Source organism: Blennius ocellaris (genome assembly GCF_963422515.1).
Source record: "Blennius ocellaris genome assembly, chromosome: 9".
In the NCBI taxonomy this organism is placed as follows: domain Eukaryota; kingdom Metazoa; phylum Chordata; class Actinopteri; order Blenniiformes; family Blenniidae; genus Blennius; species Blennius ocellaris.
The window spans coordinates 10,637,105-10,659,588 of NC_137658.1; the positions used below are offsets into that span (position 1 = coordinate 10,637,105).

The 22,484-nt window shown below is 43.9% G+C and overlaps 2 protein-coding genes across 2 annotated transcripts; both read left to right on the forward strand.

Moving 5' to 3' along the window:
• Positions 1–1,196: 1,196 nt before the first annotated feature.
• On the forward strand, positions 1,197–4,711 carry c1qtnf2 (C1q and TNF related 2). Its single transcript, XM_080501876.1, has 3 exons — positions 1,197–1,335; positions 1,656–1,913; positions 3,267–4,711. Exons 1-3 carry the CDS (start codon positions 1,308–1,310, stop codon positions 3,905–3,907), a joined length of 927 nt encoding a protein of 308 aa, XP_080358002.1. The 5' UTR covers positions 1,197–1,307; the 3' UTR covers positions 3,908–4,711.
• Positions 4,712–6,924: 2,213 nt separating this feature from the next.
• Positions 6,925–21,510, forward strand: ccnjl (cyclin J-like; the record flags this gene model as incomplete). The annotated part of the gene is made up of 5 exons (XM_080501916.1): positions 6,925–7,002; positions 10,830–11,040; positions 19,456–19,755; positions 19,840–19,999; positions 20,820–21,510. 5 exons carry the CDS (start codon positions 6,925–6,927, stop codon positions 21,340–21,342), a joined length of 1,272 nt encoding a protein of 423 aa, XP_080358042.1. The 3' UTR covers positions 21,343–21,510.
• Between the last annotated feature and the right edge of the window lie 974 nt (positions 21,511–22,484).

Below are 22,484 nucleotides of genomic sequence, written 5' to 3' on the forward strand. Positions count from 1 at the left end.
AGTGTTTCTTTTTCCTTTGCACACCCAGGTAACTCCCTGAAACAAAAGTTATAAGTAATAATCATGATTTATTATAATTGTCGACGCTTTCTCAGCAGTCAAGGTCTCGTCAAGACAGTCGGCTAAAGTAAGCATCTGCTCAGCGCCTCCCTTTTACAAGGGTCATCAACAAGTCAGTTAAACATGCTGACTTGACTAGTTTTTATTCCAGATGCCCTTTTTTTTTTTTTTTTGCAACAGTTGGGTTTCACATCCACGTCTCCACACTCAAGGTCAAGAAGGCTTGACCTGATGATTGGTCAGCACACGCAAGTAAATAAACTAAATTGGGCGTGACCGACGTCTGACCTCGGGGTCAATCCCGGCCCAAGGTTGGATTCTAAACGCTTTTGCCATCTTTACTAAAATGTTAACTCCATTCTTGACTCGTGTTGGCGTCATGGATAAACAATCACAACTTTTGCTTTATTCTTTGCATTAATTTATCGGTAATACAAATAATAAACACATTTACCCCCCCAGAACAAGGAAGAGTTTGTCACTGAAGATCTATATGGGATGAACACTTGAGGAGCTATTGTCATATATTTAAAAGACTAGTTTTTATTCAAAATTGTGTATTCAGTGTTTCTCTGGCACCTTCATGTAATCAAACTAGAAATGCAGCTCTTTCCTGGTAACTGTATAGTCACTATTGGGGATATTTAAGGTAATCAAGTGTAATAAGCAGGCTTTCCAGTTTTCCTTTGTTTGTTTATAATGCGCCGACCTGCTGTATTTCTGACAAAGACGTTATGATGGCTCGAAGTACCTTGGAAGGGTGGTGCTTGCAAAGATGGTGCACGCTGTAAAAAAAAGTTTGAGGACCACTGACCTGCACCATTTCCGTTGGTCTCAGCTGTTCATACGCAAACATGCACAAAGTCGGCAACGTTGTTCTGTTTGCACTTGTAACGTCGACATTAACCTCTGAGAAAATCCTCAATTAAAACAGAGTTCTTACCAATCATAGATAGCTTTATGTCAAAGACTTCTGTTTATATGATATTTGTTTTTTTTCCCAGCTGTAAAATTCTGTTGCGCTGACACGAATCTCATGACATCATGGTGAAAGTATTTTTTCTGGCACTGCATGTGCATAAACAGGGCGGATATCAGGAACTCCGATTCTCTGGGCTGCACATTTCTCTGCAGTGTTTCTCTTGGAGAATGAAGGCTGAACCCCCGATGTACTGAAAAGAAATCATGTAGGGAAGTTTGTGCGTTCTCAAGAAGAAAAAAAAAAAAGTCTCTGAGAGAGGTGAAAAATGCCCACGGATCATAAATTCTTCACTGGTGAGTTGTTTCTGTGTTTCTTTTGGAGGAGCTGGGACACTTGTTTGGTTTGCATGCTGTGAACAAAAATCAGTCTCTTCTCTGACCCGAACAAAAACATGCATTGTGTTTCACACTAAACACTCACGGCATGTAACCGATCGCTCAGTTCCAGTGAAAGGTTCACATTATTTCATCAGTGTCATGGCATGCACACACTTCCTGCACTGCTTGATCTTGTTTGGCTGATTCAAGGCTTGTTTTTGTTGTTTTTTAACAGATACTTGCATCATCTGATCAAACTTTGACCTCAAATCTATATTTTCCTGTTTTCTTCTCAGCACCCGTCATGCTCCAGATGTGTATTATGGTCTGCTTGCTGCCAGTTGTCCTCACCCAGTCAACAAATCCCTCCATTAAGAAAGGCCGTAATATTACCATCCACTCCTCCCAGCTGGTGTGCAGCCTGCCGGGCCCCGCCGGGCCTGCAGGGAACCCGGGGGCCCCGGGGGCTCCGGGGGCTATGGGCCCTATGGGGCCCCCGGGGAAGGACGGCCCAGACGGAGGGGATGGTGAAAGGGGGGAAAAGGGCAACGCAGGTACGATTGGACTCTCTGCAACCGTTCAACCCCTGACTGATAAACATCCTGTTTCATTACCTTTAATGGTTTTGAAGATTTAGTTTTTTTCACATTCACAACTCAAAACCAGAGAAATCAACTCATGACCTGTCCTTGTAATCAGAGATTATACTAACGTGATACTATGGAATAGAATAAGTTCAGATATCAAACAATTATCAGATTTAATTCAGTTTTATACGTTATAAATAGAGAGTTGATTCTAGCAAGGTAAAGGTTTGGTCATGGCAATAGGCTTATGGCGTCACATTGATTGATTGATGTTATATAGTATGTCACTATAGACATGTGGGTGTAATTATGTAACGGTATTGAAGTTGTATTAAGATTTTTAAAAATGTGACTAAAAAGAAAAACAATAACTGCAATGGGGTAGGATTAAATAAGTCTATACTTCTTCCTTCCCCCTTTTGAACATGTAAAGCTCGTGCCAAATATGAAAATCGTAAGTGTGCTATCACTAAAGACATTTTAATTTTTTACTTTACTTATTTTGATGTTTTTTTTACTTGTTTCTTTTCTTTCTTCTGGCTTTACATGTTTAGAATAAAAATGCATTCATTCATTCAAGACCTCCACCAATATTTTCAGTGATGATTAGGTCAATGGACCAGGATCTTTTACATAAAAAAAAGAAGAAAAAAAAGTTAAAAAAAAAAGTTGAAGTCTATATTTTGGTCAGATTTTCACCGATGATCTATATTCAAGTCGATGACTGTGTGATATTTTTTTAATCCATGAGTCTTCATGTATTTTGCATTCTGCAAACTATCAAATACATCAGGGAATGCAGATTTCCTTAATCAATGATGCAGTTTTTTGTTTTTTTTCTTCTTAAAGATGGTTTTTGTCTGTCAGATCTTGACTTCAACAGTTCGCCTTCGCTGCTGCTCCCTAATGGCATTTCACATGGAGAAAATTGCGAGCTGGAAGCACTTAGAAGTCTTTTAATAGCCCTCCCTGCTTTGTAGGCATCAATTAACTTTGTTTTCACATCTTCAGTCAGATGCTCTGTGGAGCCCGTGGCTGCTGAGCGTCACCACAAGGACTGAAGTCGCAGACAAGTTTATCAGCTGACAAGTGTTATAGTGCATCAATTAAAATCAAAGTCAAACGATCTCTTGAAAAAGTAAAAAACAAAAATCTTAAGATTTTGCATTAACAAATTAAACCAACTGTCTATTCAGGACAGACAATGGAGAATTTCATTTTGTCTTTATATACACTCTAAAGACGGGACGTCGGTCATGTGGCCTCGAGGCCCTATGGTGTTGTATGTTGATCCTCTCAATATTTTGTGTTGGTTATCAGGTGATCCGGGAAGAACTGGGAACCCAGGCAAGCCTGGCGTGAAAGGACGGCAAGGTGTCATTGGCAAAGCAGGACCCCGAGGACTTAAAGGCCACCAGGGAGCACCAGGGCTGGCGGGACAACAGGGACACAAAGGAGAGTGGGGCGACGGCGGTCAGCCAGGAGCTCCGGGTGGCTGCAACTGTGGCAAAGCCGCCCGGTCTGCCTTCTCCGTGGCCGTGACAAAGAGCTACCCGAAAGAGCGAATGCCCATCCGCTTCAGCCGGATCCTGCTGAATGAGGGAGACCACTACAACGTCACCAGTGGGAAGTTTGTCTGCGCGGTCCCTGGAGTCTATTACTTCACCTACGACATCACACTGGCCAATAAGCACCTGGCCATCGGGCTGGTGCACAACGGCCAGTACAAAATAAAGACATTTGACGCCAACACGGGCAATCATGACGTGGCGTCCGGCTCCACTGTTCTCCACCTGCAGCAGTCAGACCAGGTGTGGCTGCAGATCTTCTACTCTGAGCAGAATGGACTCTTCTTTGACCCGTTCTGGACCGACAGCACCTTCACTGGCTTCCTCATCTACGCTGACGAGGGGTTTCTCCTTGAGGCCGACGAAAAGGCCAATACTCAGACTGACAGTTAGTGCCTGTATCCTGAAATCATCTCACAATATGACCCTGCCCACTCATCTTTTGTTCCTAAACAAGGACAGCTCAGCAGAGCAGGGCCACTGTAGAGCTTTGCGTACTCCTCCACAAGGGGGCGCACAAAGAGCGCCCCCTTGCGAAAACACATTCACCTGAGCCTTTGTGGATTATTTAGTTTAATGAGTCACTCTCACACACTCTTTTTGAATGTTAAATACTTTACATTAATACATGTTCTTGAATGTCTGTGTGCACAAAACAAGTATATAAACATAACATGTGCATTTGCTCTTTTTTATACACCTGCAACATTTCTTAGGATTATCTTGAAAGATGTCTTCAATGTAGAGTGCATGTATGATCTAAAAATTGTACTCTACTTGTATGGTCGTTTATGGTGTTTAAGGTAACACACCATCATAAAAGCCTGCATGAATGAATGAATGAAAACTCCTTTTGAAATGTGTCAGAGTAATTAGTGGTTATTCAAACATGAATAATTAGTATAATTTGATATACACAAGGTGTAGAAAAAAAAGTATGTTTTTATTAACCACATTGAAGCATTAATATTACATTTTAATACTATGTAACTGCGAAAATACCAGTATTCAACATCATGCATTGGTAAGAGGAAGAATGTATTTTTTTTTAAATATATGTTTATCTCTTTACTTATTTGAAATGTTAAGTCTGATAAGTGATAACTATGAATTTTATATTGATTACAATGTACAACATTGTTATATGAAACATATATGAATAGTTTCTATTAGGAATAACAGATTTCAGGATCAGAACTGTGTTTTTTTTTCTGTCTCCCCATTTGTCTGTGAGCCTTGATACAGTCACGACACGTCCAAATGTGTTCAAAGAATGCTAATGTAAAGACATTTGGAGACTTGAAATATTTCTACAACTTGGAGGAAACAGCAACTCCGATGGCAATATCAGCATTGGCCATCAGTTGGGTTACCCATCTGCAGCTCTCTGTGGAGGAATGCGGATGTTTGGTGGATCCGGCCCAGTCAGAGGTCCATCCTGATGTCTCTCACCCCCTCCATGATGTCCTGGTCAACAAAAGAATCACCTTCAGCAACAGACTCGTACCATCAAAATGCAATACAGCTGCTGACACACTCGCTTCTTTTAAATCAACCCACATCTTTTTAAATCACCATTATTTGCTCAGGCCTTCCATGAAACATTCGATTTTACTTTTTAAAAATGATTTTAAATAGAAAAAAGAAGAAGAAAGGAACAAAGAGAAAAAAAAAGCGATTTCTTTGCTTCCTGGACATTGGATTGGCTTTTTTCTGTTTATGATGATTTTATACACAATATCTCAACAGTGGAGATATTGTGACAACTACAAAGATGTGGTACCTGCTGACACAGAAGCAACAAGGTGGGTATTTTTTTTAAACCCTAGAACACTAAAGGTAGGTGATTTTCATCCAGGCAATTATTTACATTTGAATGTGTGAACACTGATTTTGTGAATGATTTGCATTTTTGACTTGCTTCGGCTCCTGCAGTCTAACCAATTTGAACCATTCAAATATCAAAATGTGCAGCTTTTGTAAGACTTCCTTGCTATGTTGTAACTTTTTATTATCTTTTAGACTTTTAAAAAATGTAACTTTTCTATAGTTTTTCCCCCAGGTAAACGGATTTTTAATTCTACAGCTGATACCTCTTATAAAACGTCACCTATTTAAACAATTACACTTTTAAAATCATTCAACTTTAAAAAAAACAACACATCTTTAAACTTCTTCATGTCTTTTAAACTTTTGAAAATATTAAAACTTTTTTTTTTATTCAATTCTATTCAATTCAATTCTATTCAATTCTATTCAATTCAATTCTATTCTATTCTATTCTATTCTATTCTATTCATCTCTTGTATTCTATTTTATTCCAAGCCCAGCCGAACAGGAGGTTGTGGTTGTAGTGTGTGTAGGACTACATCTCCCATGATGCATTGCGCAGTTCACCTCGCGGCTCCTCGCAGCGGCAGCTGGTGCAGCCGAGCACGAGCAGGCTACTTTGTTACAGCGGAGCCACCGGAGAGAGAGCGGTCGAGCGCGTTTCTCTCCGAAAAGTCACCACAGTTTGGGGAAAACGGCGCCGCCGGAGGCCCGTCGGCAGGATTTGGCGGAGGCGGCCGTTGCGCGGTCTTGCCAGCGGATTTGAACTTTGTTGTTTTGGCCGCGATAGAGAGCCGTTTTTTTCCCCTCAAAGTTGAGCCGAAGAGGAGTTCTCTCATTCAGGATGTCGGACTGAGACAAAGGGGTCTGGGGGGCATTCCTGTCGGAGCGGTGAGTGGCACATGGAAAACCCGCCGGGATGAAAAGTTGCCCGGGGCTTCGGGAGGGTGCAGAGGAGCCCCGGTTTGAGCCGGGCTGTCCAGTTTTGTGTGCGTTTTCGCTGTGGCCGTGAGGCCAGCGTCTGAGCTCGGTGGCCAGTTAACTTGTTTGGCCGCTGACTCGTGGTCCACCGGCGGCTTCAGTCAGAACCGAAGTGCCGGGGTCTGGAAAACGGACGCACCGCAGCACCGGGTGATGACGGATAACGTGTGAAATTAGGTTTGTGGAGAACTGCCGCGGGTTGTTTGACCTACGGCGTGGCCGAGTGGGGCATTTAACTGAGCCATTTAAATTCCCGAGCAGGGGGGTGAAAAAAAAAAGGCCTAATCCAGGCAGAGAGACCACTGCTGTGAGAGCAGCATGATCTTATAAAACTTTACCAAAAAACATTCTATTACTCCAAATGAATCCATGCATTTTTAGACGCCACCGGTTTAATGTCAACACAAACACAGATCCCAGAATACAGTGATTGTCATGGGTGAGATATTTTGAATAAACTTGAGCCTCTGTGTAGTCAAAACACTTTAAATGTTGAAGCAATCGCCACCACTCCCTGTCTCTCCTGCACTGTCTGAATGTAATTTTGTTTTTTTTGTTTTCTCAGCAGGTAAAGCTAAACTGTTCAAAGCCTCCTCTGAATGGGAAAGATGGAGAGGGAGGTGCAGTGGTGGAAAGGACAGCTGGCTGCAGATATCCATCAATCCCTCCGCATCAAGGTGAGTTTTCTGTTCACCACAGGGTTTTCATTCTCTTCACTTTGTTGCGCAACATTGTGTGTGTGTGTGTGTGTGTGTGTGTGTGTGTGTGTGTGTGTGTGTGTGTGTGTGTGTGTGTGTGTGTGTGTGTGTGTGTGTGTGTGTGTGTGTGTGTGTGTGTGTGTGTGTGTGTGTGTGTGTGTGTGTGTGTTCAACAAAACTTGTATTCATGCGTTTGTCATCATCAGTCTGAGAAAAGCAGTGTGTTGCACCGCATGTCATGACTTAATAACAAAGGTGTAAGAGTTAGGACAACAGACTTTTAACTCCTGGAATGTGGACTTCAATGGATATAGCATAATAATCTCTAATGATATCATGTGTTTCCTCTTGGGTTAAATTAAATATGTTGGATTTGGGATAAATGACATCTTAAGCCGAATTCATACGAATGATAAAACGGTAAATAATGGAATTATTTTCACTTTCATGTTTTTTTCCCCTTTTGCTTATGATTGAGGATTCCAAGTAATACCTGTCAGATGTATTTGTAATAAAGATAGGAGCTTTTTGCTTTTAGTATTTCCCTTCATCCTCTTGAGCATAGATGCAGCAAGAGGTAAAGTTGAGGAGGAATATATAATTACCCACTCCTGTAGTCTATTTAAATATGATCTAAATGAGATTACATGGAGGAGTTGAGGCTCATTAATTGAGAATGTCTTAATTAACCTCAAAGCGTGATCATATTTCTTCCCACATGTCACTTTAATGGAGACATCTGTCACTTGACAGTCGTTTGGATGCAGAAGCTGCTCCTGCCTTCATCATACGCCCGGCGATGTGCACAGATGAGCGTTTGGTCACTGGCTGTCACAGATTCTGTGCATGTATGTGTAGAATAAGGACCGCAGTGTGTGTCACATTGTGAATCAGAGGTTTTGTGAGCTGTATAATGAGTCACTGGCTCACTGCTGGACAGGGTTTGACTCAGCTGTCAATTAGACAGAATATTTGTACGCACAACTGTAAACCAAACACGCCCACTCTTTTCTCATATAATGAGAGAGACACTGTCGTGTCTAATGTTAGGGTTCCATTGACCTACATGAGCAGGAACCAGCGACTCTTGTCGTCGCAGTATAAACTCTTCACATGCAGAGGTTCAGATCTACAGTAAGAGGAACATGTGAGTCAAACTCGGAGATTTAAATTTTCGAGTACCGCTTCAGAGTTGACGATTTTATTCACTTTCCTTGCAGCTGTCGGTAAATCTGCTTCTGTTTCAGCCGCCAGCCGTCAGCCACACGAGAGTGAGCAGGGTTTTTCCCACTGCCTACATACCTTTTGATCTTGTAACACATGATGCATTAGGTTGGAAAAAAAGTGGTGCTTTTTTCCGTGAAGACTATTTCTTACACAGGTTCTTTATATATATATATATATATATATATATATTTTTTTTTTTTTACAGTTCTTTTCACTCCCGACCAGTTTTGTGGGCGTTTCTTTCCAATTATGTTTTCTGATGTAGAGAAACTTCGAAAAAGAGCAACACCAGTTAAGTGTGTTTGTACAGCCCCTTTTATAAGGAAAGCACAAAATGCTTCATCCTGTACATGAATTGCATTCAAATTATTAAACGACAACGTAAATTGAAGATATGAATGGATGGAATATACACCATTCATTACAGAAATGTACAATCAACTCGATTGCTATGACATTATATGAGTTATGGAAAAAAAAGTTGTTTGCTTGGATTTGAGTGCAGTAAAAGAGTTTAAAATGAAAACAAAATCTGACTAATTTTCAATTGGAAAAAAAAGCCAAACACATATTTGTACTCCCCTTTCTTGCATCATATTGCTGCTTTTAATAACTTGGCTGGATTTCCTTTGTTTTGCCCTGTTAGGCAGGGGCGAAAAAAATCAGTTGATGTTGGGGCTCTGTCTTTTATAACTAGTAGATAGGCCATGAAAAGAAGAGGCGGATTAATTTATTACAAAGCGTTTATCACTCGTCACTGAAACGATGGTTGCAGGCGTTGATTGTGTTGCTGATGAGTGGAGGTGGCTGCTTGTTTTCAGAAGGGTCTTATCTTAAAGGGGGTGTAAATTTGCGAGCTGAAGGAATGATGAAATCAGTACGAGAGCCTGCGTGTGAAAAGGCCTCCACGCAGTGTCGAGGTCTTCCTGCATGGCGTCGGCACCCCCCCACGGTCTCAACCAGCCCTAATGACGTTTGCTGCAGAGATAATGCCCTGATGTGGGAGATAGCGGTGCCGCGGAGCATGTGGCAAATTATCAGACATGCAAATCAGTAGGCAGCTGTGGAATCCTTAATTATGGTGCGGCTCCCCCACAAAGGCACCTCCCCACCCTCCATAGACACCCCACCCCACCCCGCCCCACCTCCCTCCTGACTTTAGCTGCCTTGCCTCCCCTCACATCCACCCACCATTCTTCCTCCTGCCCCTGTACCCCCAGACAGACAGATGGACCAGAGGCAGTGGGAGGAGAGCTTGGGGAGGATTGGGAGGATATGCTTGTTGTAGTCACCGAGGGCGGTGCAGCCCCCTGCGCTGGTCCAGGAGGGCATGCCGGTTCTATTTGGATGCCGTTTGGAAGTGTCAGTCTGAGCATCGCTGTTGTTGTTTCAGTGGCGCTCAAAATAAATAAACATGACGGTTTGTGTGACCCTGACTGTGTTGGTGGAACTGGCCCTCTCAGCAGCTTGTGTTTTGCTCAATATTGACTGTAGCACGTATTTCCACAAATGCCCCAAGGATGCGGTTGACAGTTATTTTTATCGTGATTAATCTGCTGTTAGTTTTTCTCAATTACTCTTCTGTTCAAGTAGCAGTTTCATTCTTCAGATTTCTAATTGGAGGCATCAAATCTTTTATGTATTATATATATATTTTCTCGTTGTCGAGCTAATTAATCACCACACTGGTTATGATTAATGACTAATCCCCTTGGCACAGAGCTTTTGGAGCCAGATTTACACTGGTCAGCCCATGTAAAGGTCTGACAGATTCCTGAACTGTCCCAACCTCATGTGGATGTTTTCTTGATGTCTTGTTAATTTGAGGACCCCTCGCTGGTCCTAAGGAGATTATTCGAACCAATCCTTGGGCTCTTATGAAATTAAAAAAAAACCAAAGTTGTTGTTTTCACTAGGATTCACAATGAAGTGGAAATATTTCCGAGCACAAAAATATCCGCTACTATAAGCAGCTTAAATGTAGAGAAAACAAATCTGTTGTTGTGTACAAGCAGGTTGAAATATCTTGTTTGGCACTCTGAGGCTGAAACAAAGGTTGTGCTCTCGAGTTTTCTTCAGCTGATTGGGTAGATAAGTAAAAGGAATTCAATGGTAATGCCGTAAGTGTCTTCCTTCCACTAATTGAACATGAATAGGAGATGTGCTCGGGGTGAAATCTAATCCCATCTACTCCTCAACCTCCACTGGAGGAAGTCAGCCCCCCCTCCACCCCTCACACCCAAAAAGAAAAACCACATGACACGTGCACACACACAGAAACGCTCCCCCCATTGTTCACAGACCCCTGCAATGACACAAATTATCCTCACTTCTCTGCAGCAGTGCAGAATTAAATAAAATTGAAATGAGGCGTCCTGGCATGTATTTTTAATACGGGTACTTTAGACCTATAGTACTGAAAGGCAAGTCAGCAGGAGACATGCATAGCTCACTATTATTATGCATATTCATTATAACCCCCGCACTTCTTCTGCACTGCTTCCTGCCCACCCTGCTCCTCTCGGTCCCCGTCATTAACCACCCCCCCCCACCCCCTTCTTCTTCTTCTTCTTCTGCAGGAGCTGAAGTTACCCGTCTACCGGGCCCACTCTCCACAGATTGGCATGCGGCGGTACTTTGCAGACTTGTTGGCCATCCTGAGTAACCGCTACCAGCTCTGTCCGACAGCACGCCACCTGGCCGTGTACCTGCTGGATTTGTTCATGGACCACTATGATGTGGCTGTCAAGCAACTCTACGTCATCGCCCTGTCCTGCCTGCTGCTAGCCAGTAAGTCCACGTTTTGTTTTCCCCACCAAGTCCAGCTCTGCGCCTGCTTTATTGCCGTTTTAGGTACTTTGCACATGGCAGAAGCCTTTCCATCAGTACCATTTCCGCTTGATTGTGTTTACGTGAGAAAGCATTTTCTAAACGGTCGGTTTCAAATACTAAACGTATGGCCGAATAACTCGTCGCATGCTCAGAGTTTGTGTTTTCCAGCTGTACACATTGCGTCCCCGCGAACCCGCAAACACACACAAGGGCACCACTGTAAAGCTGCAGGGCTAAAAGAGGTGGTTTATGCACAGATGGCACAAGGTAAAACACTTCCTGCAACCGGGCTAATTTGAGCTACACTCGGGAGATCATGGTGATGTTTTTTTTTTCCACTTCAGCTCCAGATTTCACTGTGATTGGCACTCTACTGACAGTTTACAGTTAACTGCAAACGAGGCTCCCATTGTCGGCCCAGGACAGTTGTTTTGGGAAAAACTGTTTGGTATTGTTGTTAAATTTGCAGATCTTTATCTTTGTCATTGGTTTATGGCTGTGACATGAGGCTGGTTCTTCTGCTTTACTCGGCTTTTAAGTCATGTTTCTTCTATAAATATTGGCTTTTTTTCCCCCAGTTATTGAAATTGGTAGAAATTTTAACTCTGTGTCAAATCCAATGTGTCCTTTCCAATATGGTGGTGTTCTTTATTTCAGCTGTGAAGTGGTATAGTTTGGTAACCAGTGATGTTCTTTGTTAAGAAACCTCCTCCAGCTTCTCATTGTTTGGTGTAAAAACAGGTGTGTTAATCTCTCTCCTCACGGTGACGCTTGTTGTGTGGTAGCTATTAGTGTCTCCATGTCTGTCTGGTGATTAACAGTCTGCGAGGTTTTCTGTACATTAATGCAGCTCCTGCCATCAAGGGTAATTAGACTAATGATGCTGTTAAAGTAGGAGTCTGGAAAAAAAAGAAAAAAGCCTGCTCACTTGGGAGGACATGTGTGCATGTGTGTGTGTGTGTGGCAGCATAGAGGCCCTCTCTGCAATCAGAGACGACTCTGTGGTGGGATAAATTTGAATATGAGACTTGAAAGAGGTTTTATTTAAAAGCAATCTCGTGAGAATCTAAGAATAGCTTTGAGAGGCTGCTCATTTAATGATATCAGTATTAACAGAGCCAACCTGGACAGAGGTTATTTTTCTAATGTTTGATAGATTAATCAGATTTCTTATTGAATCCTTTGATTGTTGCTTTTCAGTTAGGGAGGCTCTCTCCACTCTCTTTTCTTCCGCGTCTTGCTTATCCAGGACTCTAGGGAGTCTCTGTCATGATTGATGAAGGCTTGAAAGAGTGTTTGATTCAAAGTTGTCTTGGGTTTTCATCTGTCCTGAGGTGCTTTGGAATCTGGCCTAGTTATTGAACAAGCTCCCCAGGTCCCACAGCTTGCCTTTGACTGGCACATACAGTACATATTCTTTCTTTTAAACTTCCCTGGCTTCCACACACTGTTAATTAATCGGTACCTCTTTTGTGCCTCTCCTCAGTCACCACCTAATCCTGTTACTCCATTGTATGTGTGTTTTCCGTGGGCCACTTGTGTTTGCTCGTGGATGAGCTCCTGTTCATTTGCAGGAGAAAGAGTGTGGTCAGTTTTTCAAACCTGCAGGGACGGAGTGTTATTGACTGCGGGGCACTTACTTAGCAACCTCGTTCCTGCACTAAAGAGTCCAATTAATCAGAGAAATAAAAAAAAAATGTACCACTTTATTTAAGAGGGAACAGTGTTTGAGTTGGTGCGTATCCCCAAACAAGGTTTTCACTGGGCTGGAGTCATGCAGTGATAACATCAATCTTCATGCCACGTTTTGGTCCCCGAAGTCCGAGCTCAGCACACTGCAGCTATTCGTTACTATAAATGACATCATACATGTCTCTACACAGAGGCTAAGAGAAGGTTATTGATTTTTTTGTATTTTTTTTTCATTGTTTTGATATTGCTAATGTTTAGTTGATGCTGCTTTCCTCATGCATTGACCAAGGCAGGTGAACACTCCTTTGTTCCTGTGTTAGAGCTGCGCGTGTTGTGTATTTAGCTCGATCAACATGATGCGGCGAAGAGACTTTTAACAACAAAAAAGAGCATCCTGTGAACCGAGCGAGGACAAGAAGCTCAGTCATCTTGATGACACACTGCACTCAGTCACATCGGCCCCGGAGCCCGGGGGTGGGGAAGGACTGTGTGCTGAGGGGCACCTGCCATATGCTCTCCGAGTCAGGCCTCAAACAAAAGCCAGTCAATGCAAGCGGGACAGCCAGCCAGACCTATCCCAGAGAGGGGGAGGGGAGCACACTCGGAGGGGTGGAGGTTCATGTGTGCGAGTGTGGTAAAGATTTGCCTTAAGCCAGTGTAGCTAAAAGAGAACGTGGTTGCTGTGGCAACATCGTGACAAACCTATGGAGTCCTTTGTAGCATTCATCGTATTAAGATCCAAATTGAAAGCTAATCTATTAAGAGTTGGGGTTATTTTTGTCTTTTTTCTTTTTTTTTAAAGGGCACAGCTACCACCGCGCAAAGCCATTTCATCTGTCGGGCTCCTCTGGTGTCCATTTACCTTTTGCTGCTGGCTCTGTCTCCTCGTTGTTCTCTCACCTTGTCAGGGTCAGGCAGAGCGATCCAGTCCTGGGACAGGGCAGCCAGTAAAAGCAGGCCCACATCCCTGGGGGGTTGGGGAAATGAATGGAGCAGGACTTCAAAGGCAGGTTGGCGGCTGATGTTAAACAGGGTAGAAAGGGAGGGAGAGGTGGTGGCCTGCAAAATGGGACATGTTAGAACTGAACCACTCAGTGGGGTGCTCTGAAATGTAGATTAATAGGGAACCCACTTCCCCCTTTATCCCTGTCTCGGGGATTTGACAGTAATTCTGATGGAACTGTGGTCATGTGGGGCTTACGCAATTAAAGAAATTATGTAAAAATGTACAGATGGCATTGGATAAGCTAATACTGTTTGTATTAGAGGCTACCAATGCACCCCCTTACACTTTTATTTGCAGTCTGTTTTGCAATTCTAATCCACGAAATCGCAGGACAAACATGAACAGTCTGTCAAATTTCATGTTTTCTTGATGTTCCCGAAGCGGTTTGTAGACCCACACTCCCTGTGTCACCACTTGTACGTCAAAGCGCTTTACAGCCATAATCAGTGAATACCCCCCCCAACACTCTTGTTTCTCACACATATACATACACACAAGGCCCAGGTTTCTAGGATTCTTCGCAGTCACCCGACCATTCAGCGTCGGGGGTCAGGGGTCACCCCAGGCTGACATTGTGAGAGCTCCTCGGATCAGGGGTGGCAGCACACAGATACCGCGATGGAGCTGTGACCAATTTCCCACTCCCAATGAAAGATGAACCACCGAATGAAAGAGGAGAGGAAATTCCTTCATGCCTGTCAAATCACACGGTGAAAGCGGCGGAGAATGAAGAATAGCTGAAAAGCAGCATTTTCTTCACCGTCCGACTTTTATTGAAATGAGATTATCGACAGTAAATGATAGTAACAAATCTGGTTTAGTAAACATGTTCTTGGAGAAGTCATGTTGATGAATTAATTTGAAGACCAGTTTAAATGTGTACCATGTTAGTTTTCCAATTTATTTTTAAACAATTGTAGATTTTTTTTTTTTTCTTTGGTTTTGTGGAGTGGGGAATTTTGTATTTGCAGTCTTTCTTTCCCACAGTCACACAAACCACTACTTAAATCACCTTTCTGCAATTTCCTTCTGCCGTCATGCCCGGTCAGCCTGCATGTTGTATTATGTTGTGTCGCATTTTCAATGGTTGTTTTTGTATTTCTAAACAACGTGCGACATTTTCCACGGAGGATGAGACGCATCAACCCAACGAGGTGACATTTCTGTGAAGGAGGTGAATGTTTTATCCACCCTCTGCTCCGGCTTAGAGAGGACCCAGGTGTTTTATTCATTTTTCTTGTTCTCGTTTCGCATTTTTGTTTGATGGTGTTGGAGACCATTTTGAGCTGTCGTGCAATAAGGGCATCACCTGATTCCTCCATTTGATTTTAACGTACCTCCGTCACAGGATTTTTTTGGAACGTGTAGTATGTTGTTTATTTCTTTGAGGCACAGTTGCGAAGAAGCAAATAACAGATTCATCAGAATGAACTGGAGTCTCATGGTGGCTTGAAAAGGAGCAGTAACAGAAATGGAGCCCCCCCCCCTTGCTCTCAGGTTTCCCAACGGCCCCTATCAGAAAACCACCCTCCGCCCAAACCGACGCCTCTTCCTCAAACGGCACACCTGGCAGGACTCCCAACATCCTGGCCTCACCTTCCTCTACCCCTTGACCTCTTACCTTTGCCTAATGACTCGACCTTTTCTCATCACCACCATCACCTGTGGGTGATGTGAGTAAAGATAGGGGTCTCGGACTTGCTGTGCACTTGGTGTAGATTTAAAAAAAACCAAAAAAAAAAAACCCGGTGTCTGTGTTCCTGGGCTGTTTCTTCCCTGGTTGCCAGCTTAAGATAGGATCATTGCGCTGCCTGCATTCCAGGTAAGCTGAACTCACAGGAGAGGAATGCACCTTCTCTCAGGTTGCAGTCCAGACATCAAGAAAGCTGCTGTGTCGAGAGGCTGATGTCTCTGAAATAATTTACAATGCACTCGGTAACAGTATACCTGTATTACTGGAGGACACTGTCATGCATGCTGAATGCTACAGTGTATTTAACATTTTAATATAATATGATTTCAAAGAAGTTAGATTGGCTTGTGTTGTGAGAGCAATACATCGGAGCATTATTTATAGTTTGGATAAATATTCAACTTATTTAGGTAATTTCAAAGGAAAAACTACAAATTCAATTGATTAAAAAATTAGTGTGGATGTTGTCTTTTGTTATAGCATAGTTGTTTTGTTTGTTTGACAGTTTTTACATAATTTTCTGACATTTTAACCAATTTAAAATGAAGCATTAGCACATAGGTAAATGAAAGTCGATTTATATTTGCAGTTATTTTTTTTTCCACCAGGAAGCCCTAAATGTGTCTGACCCTGTAAGATGTGACATTGTGCTGACGAACCCCCTCACTTGTTTACCGCCCCATGTTTTTCACTGCACAGCTGCATTCCTGCTGTGTCTCCTCACTGAAGTACATAAAGGACATATTTTGTCCCACACGCTGTGATGCATGGAGAACTCAACCCCTCTTACAGTAATTCAAAGTGATTTGTGGCTCAGACTCCTATATGGCTCTCTGATGTTGCCTTCTGTCTCGTAAGCTTTCGGGTATCCTAAGTTCCTCGTGTCCCTGCTCACCCACAGGCTGTAAACCAGAAGAGTCATCACGGAGCACAATAAGGTAGATTGACTTGCACTATGTCCCTCGAGATCAAAGAGTCTGGGGTTGTGTGGAGATTGGGGGCATTGGCGGCGTTTTATAGCTGCGTCTGTGTGGACATAGCAGTCTAGTAGCAGACAGCGCTGATCCAGAGGATACGAGGGCGAGAGAATGGGGGCAAGTGTGGACTGGGCCGTGGAACGAGCCCCGGTGGCTGTAAACTGCCCCGTTTCATTGTGCTTCCTGTTCTGCCGGAGAGACACCGTTACAGCCTTTCTGTTAATTAACCCCTCCCCAACCCCCCACCCACCCTCTGGCATGTTGGGCCGCAGACACCCCCCCCCTTCCTCCAAACCTGCCTCGCTTAATGGTAGGTCACAAGATCAGTGATAAAACTTGCACTCTGTACAAAGACACCCTGCTCAACTCGACAGAGGCATAAAAAGGTAAATGAGGTTCAACAAAGGCGGCGACAGTCGCCACGGCATGTCAGGCAATTGTTACCGGCAGTACTCGTTCACTTCTCGCTGTAGCTCAGAAAAATCCCCACTCTGAATGTCTGGTTACCATGGCTTTAGATTAGAAGCTTTATCCCAGCTGAAGGTTGTTGTTGTTCCCAGCTTGATGCATATTTTTACTCAGCAGATGCATAACTTTTTAATCCTAGCAGGGGGGGGGAAACTGTAATGTGTATCAGCAGGCAGTATATATGTGTGGGATTTTTCTTTTTAATGACTTGTGAAAGGCCTCATTTCCCCGATTTAAAAATCAGCCCAGCTAACAGTGCAACAGTTACCTTAGTGTTTTTTTCTATTGTGAAGCACTTTGTGATTTTTATCTGTGAAAAATGCTGTCTAAATATACTTCACTTACTCACAGGCTGTTTTGTTTAGTCAGCTCAGTGAAAATCTTTTTTTTTTAAGATCGTTTCTGTGTAATAAGTAACTAAAAAAAATGACTTGTTTAAACACTGTTGGTTGTGTGAAATTCAACCACAAAGCAATACTGTTAAATTCTTCTTTTATTGATAAACATCCCATTGAATACTACCAATTTGTATAGATGACATTACAAGTCATTTATCAACTGTTCAAACACTCGTGAAACATGTACAAGGTTAGTTTCTGCTCAGTATTGAGATTTAATAAGTTCCCTCTAGAGCGTTCATACAGTTCTTGTTCTCTCGTCGCTAATAGCCACAGAAATCAGTGGAAGTTTTTGCCAAAACCTTTGGAGCCACTCAATTTCATTCAAGCGCTCCACAAAAAAATCTGTGTGTCGTCAAAGGCAGCGGCTTCACAGAGAAGTCTGTATCAGAGTAACCCGACACCCCTCACCCTCATTCTTAATGTTTGAGAAGAGGCCTTTTGGACCCTTTGGATTAAAGACAGAAACACCCCTCTTCATTGGCCACATGGACCCCTGAGGCCTCTGGGCTGTTGCTATGGAAAGGAGGGCGTATTGGGACGGGGAGGGGTGTTGCCAGGCTGACATGGCTCGAACGTGTGCGAGGATCTGGGGCGAGTCGGAGGGACGGGAATATTGGGGATCTGGCAGACGGGAGGATTTTCATAGAAAGTGTGAGGCTTTTATAATCCACTCTAAGTGCCACACAGTCTGTAAGCCCATTCTGATGCATCCCAAGGCTTATTAGTGTAATGGCTCAGCTTTATGGCCAGATGTTCAGAAGTAGTCGACTTAATTGCTAATGCTTACAAGGCACTTGTTGGTTTTCGTGAAGCTGGAATATAAGCCGCTTTGGTGCGGACCATAAAATCTGCAGCATATGATAATAATCAGCGTCGGAAAAAAGTAAGGAAGCAATCCTAAAGAACTGTCATTACCACCGTCCCATGTCGACGGGTCTGGATTTAACTGTTTAGGTTTAGACTTTGTGGTGCTGACATTTACCATCCTGAAAACAAAACTGCAGAAATGTTTTTCTCCTGTCCGGACACTCGTAGAGATTTGGCAGATGACCTTCAGAAAGATGCAGTATTTTGTATTTCTAAACATAAAAACTGAGAAGTGAAATGATTGATAGAAAATCTAAACTGGAGCTGATTAAGTTTGTTTTAGTTTAATTCCAGTTCAATATAAAAGATTGATGGATGGATGGATAAACATGTTTTATGCAATAATGTGTTTCTGTATTGACAACAGAAATCCTCTACACAGGTGGCTGAAACGTACAAGATGTCGTAGCTGTATGGTTTATGGGTTGCTGCAATTCTTTTTCTTAAATTGACATGTTTTAGAAATGTAGACCGTTCTGGACCTTAACTTCCTTTATACACAGAGATTGAATACATTTAGATATGAATGTTGGATTTTGGCATTGTCTGATATTGTGGAGCTATGTGTTTCACTCTACATCCAAGAGGCTTCATCAGTTCATGTTCCTGATCTCGTGACAATTAACGACATTATTAAATGTGACCTCTCTGTATCAAGGTCAAGGGGAAGTTTATTATCCCAGAGGGCCCGTTTGTCTTGTAGCCGGCAGTAAAACGTACATGAAAGGAAGCGTCATTTGTACAATTCACATACAGTGGCAGTTTGGATAAAAGAGTTCGGAGCCTGTTGGATCTACATGTGGGGAGATGACTTAAAATTATATAAAAAAAAAAAAAAAAAAAGCAGAGAACACACAGCCCTGAGTGAAATCGCGAGATGAGTAAAATACATTTGATAAAAATGCAGTCCACTCTCACTCGCTGCAACCTATTAGTTAAAATTTTTTATCAGCCAGAGTCGATGGTAAAGTGATGTGGAGGTGAAGGTTAAAGATGTGTGTCATTTGTTCAGCTTGTGATTCCGTCAGCATCGAGGCTTTTCCTGACCTTCACACTCATGGAAAGCTTCCAGACATTCATTGAGATGGTATTCTGCCTTGAGGCTACATTTATAAAAACAGACATTTATGTTGAACTGGTTTAAAAAAAAAAATAGAAAGAAAGAAAGGTTAAGATCTTCGGAGAGGGTGATGTCTGGTATACCAAAAGTAATAGGATTATTTCTAGATTGCTCCCCCACCTGACCTCACTGTATGCGTCTCTTCTCAGGTAAATTTGAGGAAAAGGAGGACCGGGTTCCCAAACTGGAGCAGCTGAACTCTCTGGGATTCATGTGCAGCCTGAACCTGGTTCTCAACAAGAGGGATCTGATCAAAATGGAGCTCCTGCTGCTGGAGACGTTTGGCTGGAACCTGTGCATGCCCACCCCAGCCCACTTCATCGACTACTACCTCCATGCCTCGGTGCAGGAGGGCGACCTCTACAACGGCTGGCCGCTTTCCTCCCTGTCGAAGACGAAGGCTTTCATGGACAAATACACTCACTACTTCCTGGAAGTTTCACTGCAGGGTGAGTTCAGACAACGGCGTCAGCCACGATCGCATGCGATGTTAGTTGGATCGCCGCCTTAACTGAGTCATTTCTCTGCCCCAGACCACGCCTTCCTGAGTTTCAGGCCTTCCCAGGTGGCCGCCGCGTGCGTGGCGGCGTCCCGTATTTGCCTTCAGATTTCCCCCAGCTGGACGGCCGCGCTGCATCTCCTGACCGGATACACCTGGGACCACCTGACGCAGTGCATCGAACTCATGTTGCTGTAAGAGAAGCGCCAGCAAACACCAGCAGAGCAAAGCAAGCCTGGCCGCTCAAAAAGCCTCTCATATTGTGATAGCCGCTCAAGGTTGACAGCATTAAAGCCTCCCGTTATTTATATTTTTGGTTACCATGGTTATGGAGGTTGCTTTAAAGCAGTAAGCCTGCCTATACTATAATCGTAGCCGATCGTCTTGTAGCTGTGCCACTTAACAACTGTAATTAAGATCCCGGCTCCTTGGTCACTGGGATGCTGTGTTTATTCATTTGTCCACGTCTGTGTGAGTGTAATTGTTTGCACGTGTTCACACTAATTGTGTGGAAGTTTCTAAGGTCGGCAGAGGCTGATCGCCCTTTAATGGAACTATGCTTGCATTCACACATTTGCTCGCTCTTTACATAAAGACAAGTGTAGGTGTAATTACATGCTAGATACTCCACAAACCTCTTCTCTCATTTTTTAAAAACTTTTCAGTTGACATACAAGGGATAATAACGTTTGTTTTGATTGGAATAAAAGGCTTTGATTAAAATTCACATTTCACTCACATATTCTTCACATATGATAGTTTAATTTTTAATGCTGTTTGTCACGTGTGTGTGTCACTTTATCATGCACGTTATTATTCCCTTGGTTATTTCATCAAGAGGAGGTAGTAGCTTGTTTACCTAACGGGGCATTCATGTGCTAAAGATATATTTGGTGTCGGTGCGGCTTTATTGAGGGGTTTCAATTACAACATTGTGTCTTTTTAAACACTGGAACTTGGAAAGATTTTACGAATCTGTTTTCTTATATTTCTTTTACTTTTCCTTTCCCTCAGAGCGCATGACAACGATGTGAAGGAGGCCAACAAAACGAAATCCACCCCTCCTCACCGGCCGTCCTCGCTACAGTCCCAGCCTCTGCCCTCTCACCTCTCTCCGGTGCCGGCCATCCAGAGACCAGCCTCCTCCTCCTCCTCCACCTCCTCCACCCCACAGTTGCTCTTCCAGCCCGACGGCTTCCCGCACCTCTCCCAGCACTCCCCTTCCCTGTCGCAGCTGCACGTGCTGGCCGACTCCCAGGCGCTGGGCCCCGTGGTCAACGTGTCTCAGGACTTCCTTCAGACTCACAGGATGGGCCTGCTGAGCGCCGCCCCGGCCATCACCCCCGGGGGGGCGTTCCCCACCTACCCGAGCCTCACCTCAGGTCTCCAGCCAGCGGCTCGGGGGCTGCCCCTCCAGGGTCCCATCTCCGTGCAGATGGCCCTCGCCGGAGAGCCGCGCCACTGCCTGAGCATGGCCTACAGCGGGGGCTACCTCGCGGGCCACCACACGTTCGCGGCCGGCTGCTTCGACAGGTGACGCCAGGAGACGGAGAGAGAACCCAAACCCAGACGGGAGCCGCCCGCGATGCTCCCCTCCCAGCTCCCCAGCCTCACAGACCTCCTCTCTCTCTCCGTCGGCACGGCGTCGCCTCCAGCCTGTCCCGCTCCCCTGACCCTGTCGCAGAGACGCCTCAAGCGCAAGCAGCGGTCCAAAGGCAAGACGGACCCCGTGGAAGTCATAACACTGACGTGACCAACGCTCCGCTGCCTCGTGGAACACTTGAGGCACCCCGCAGAAAGAAAGGTTACTGCCATTTCCTGAACTGGATTTCTAAATCTGTGGTATTATGAGACTGTCTTCACTGTGAATGAGATGAAAGCAGCAGTGCCATCGAACACCCACCTCATTCAGTGCCTGTTCTCAGTTGTGATGGCTGAGCCAATTTTAGAAGTGCACAAAGTGTCTGAGAGGCAGATCTTGCTGCTTGACATGTTTTTTTTTTTCTTCTCTCAACTCCAAATATTTGGCTGACGTCGTTCTTTTTGTTGTATGTTGTGTTATGAACCGTTTGAGAAAGAGAGAGAGAGAGCAGGATAAACAGGCTTGTTGCTGACTTGGCAGGGAACAGAGAGGATGCGTATGTCCATGAAGATTTTGCCTGTGTCGTGACTGTCAGCTGAACATTGATCCAGCGGGCTGCAGTTCTCCACTGGGAATTCCTCGCTCGCTCTCATCATCCGATCTGAGAGGGGCCGGAGCGTTCACTGTTCACTACACAGCAGGTGAAATCCGCAGGTACAACAGGCCTGCTTGGCTTCTTCTTTTTTTTTTTTTTTCTTTTTTCTTTTTTACATTTGTATCGCATTCTCGTCATCTTTTCTGTCTCATCTCCAAAGTCCAGCCTGGCGACCGAGTCCTCCTCACGTTCGGTTGGAGGAGTCCTTCTGCCACAGGCGTTGTCATACTAAAGTTTTTAATTTCTCCAGCGCTTCTCAAAGAATGAAACACAAGCTGATGTGACTGGACCAGCACGGCGAAGGAGACGTGGACGTTGGCTGTGTATTGTGTACATATGAATTGCTGCTGCCTTCTTATGAACTGTTGGTTCTGTGTCTGTGTTAATGACGCCAATGTTTACATGAACCACTAAGTATCAGGGACGTTAACAATATTACTTG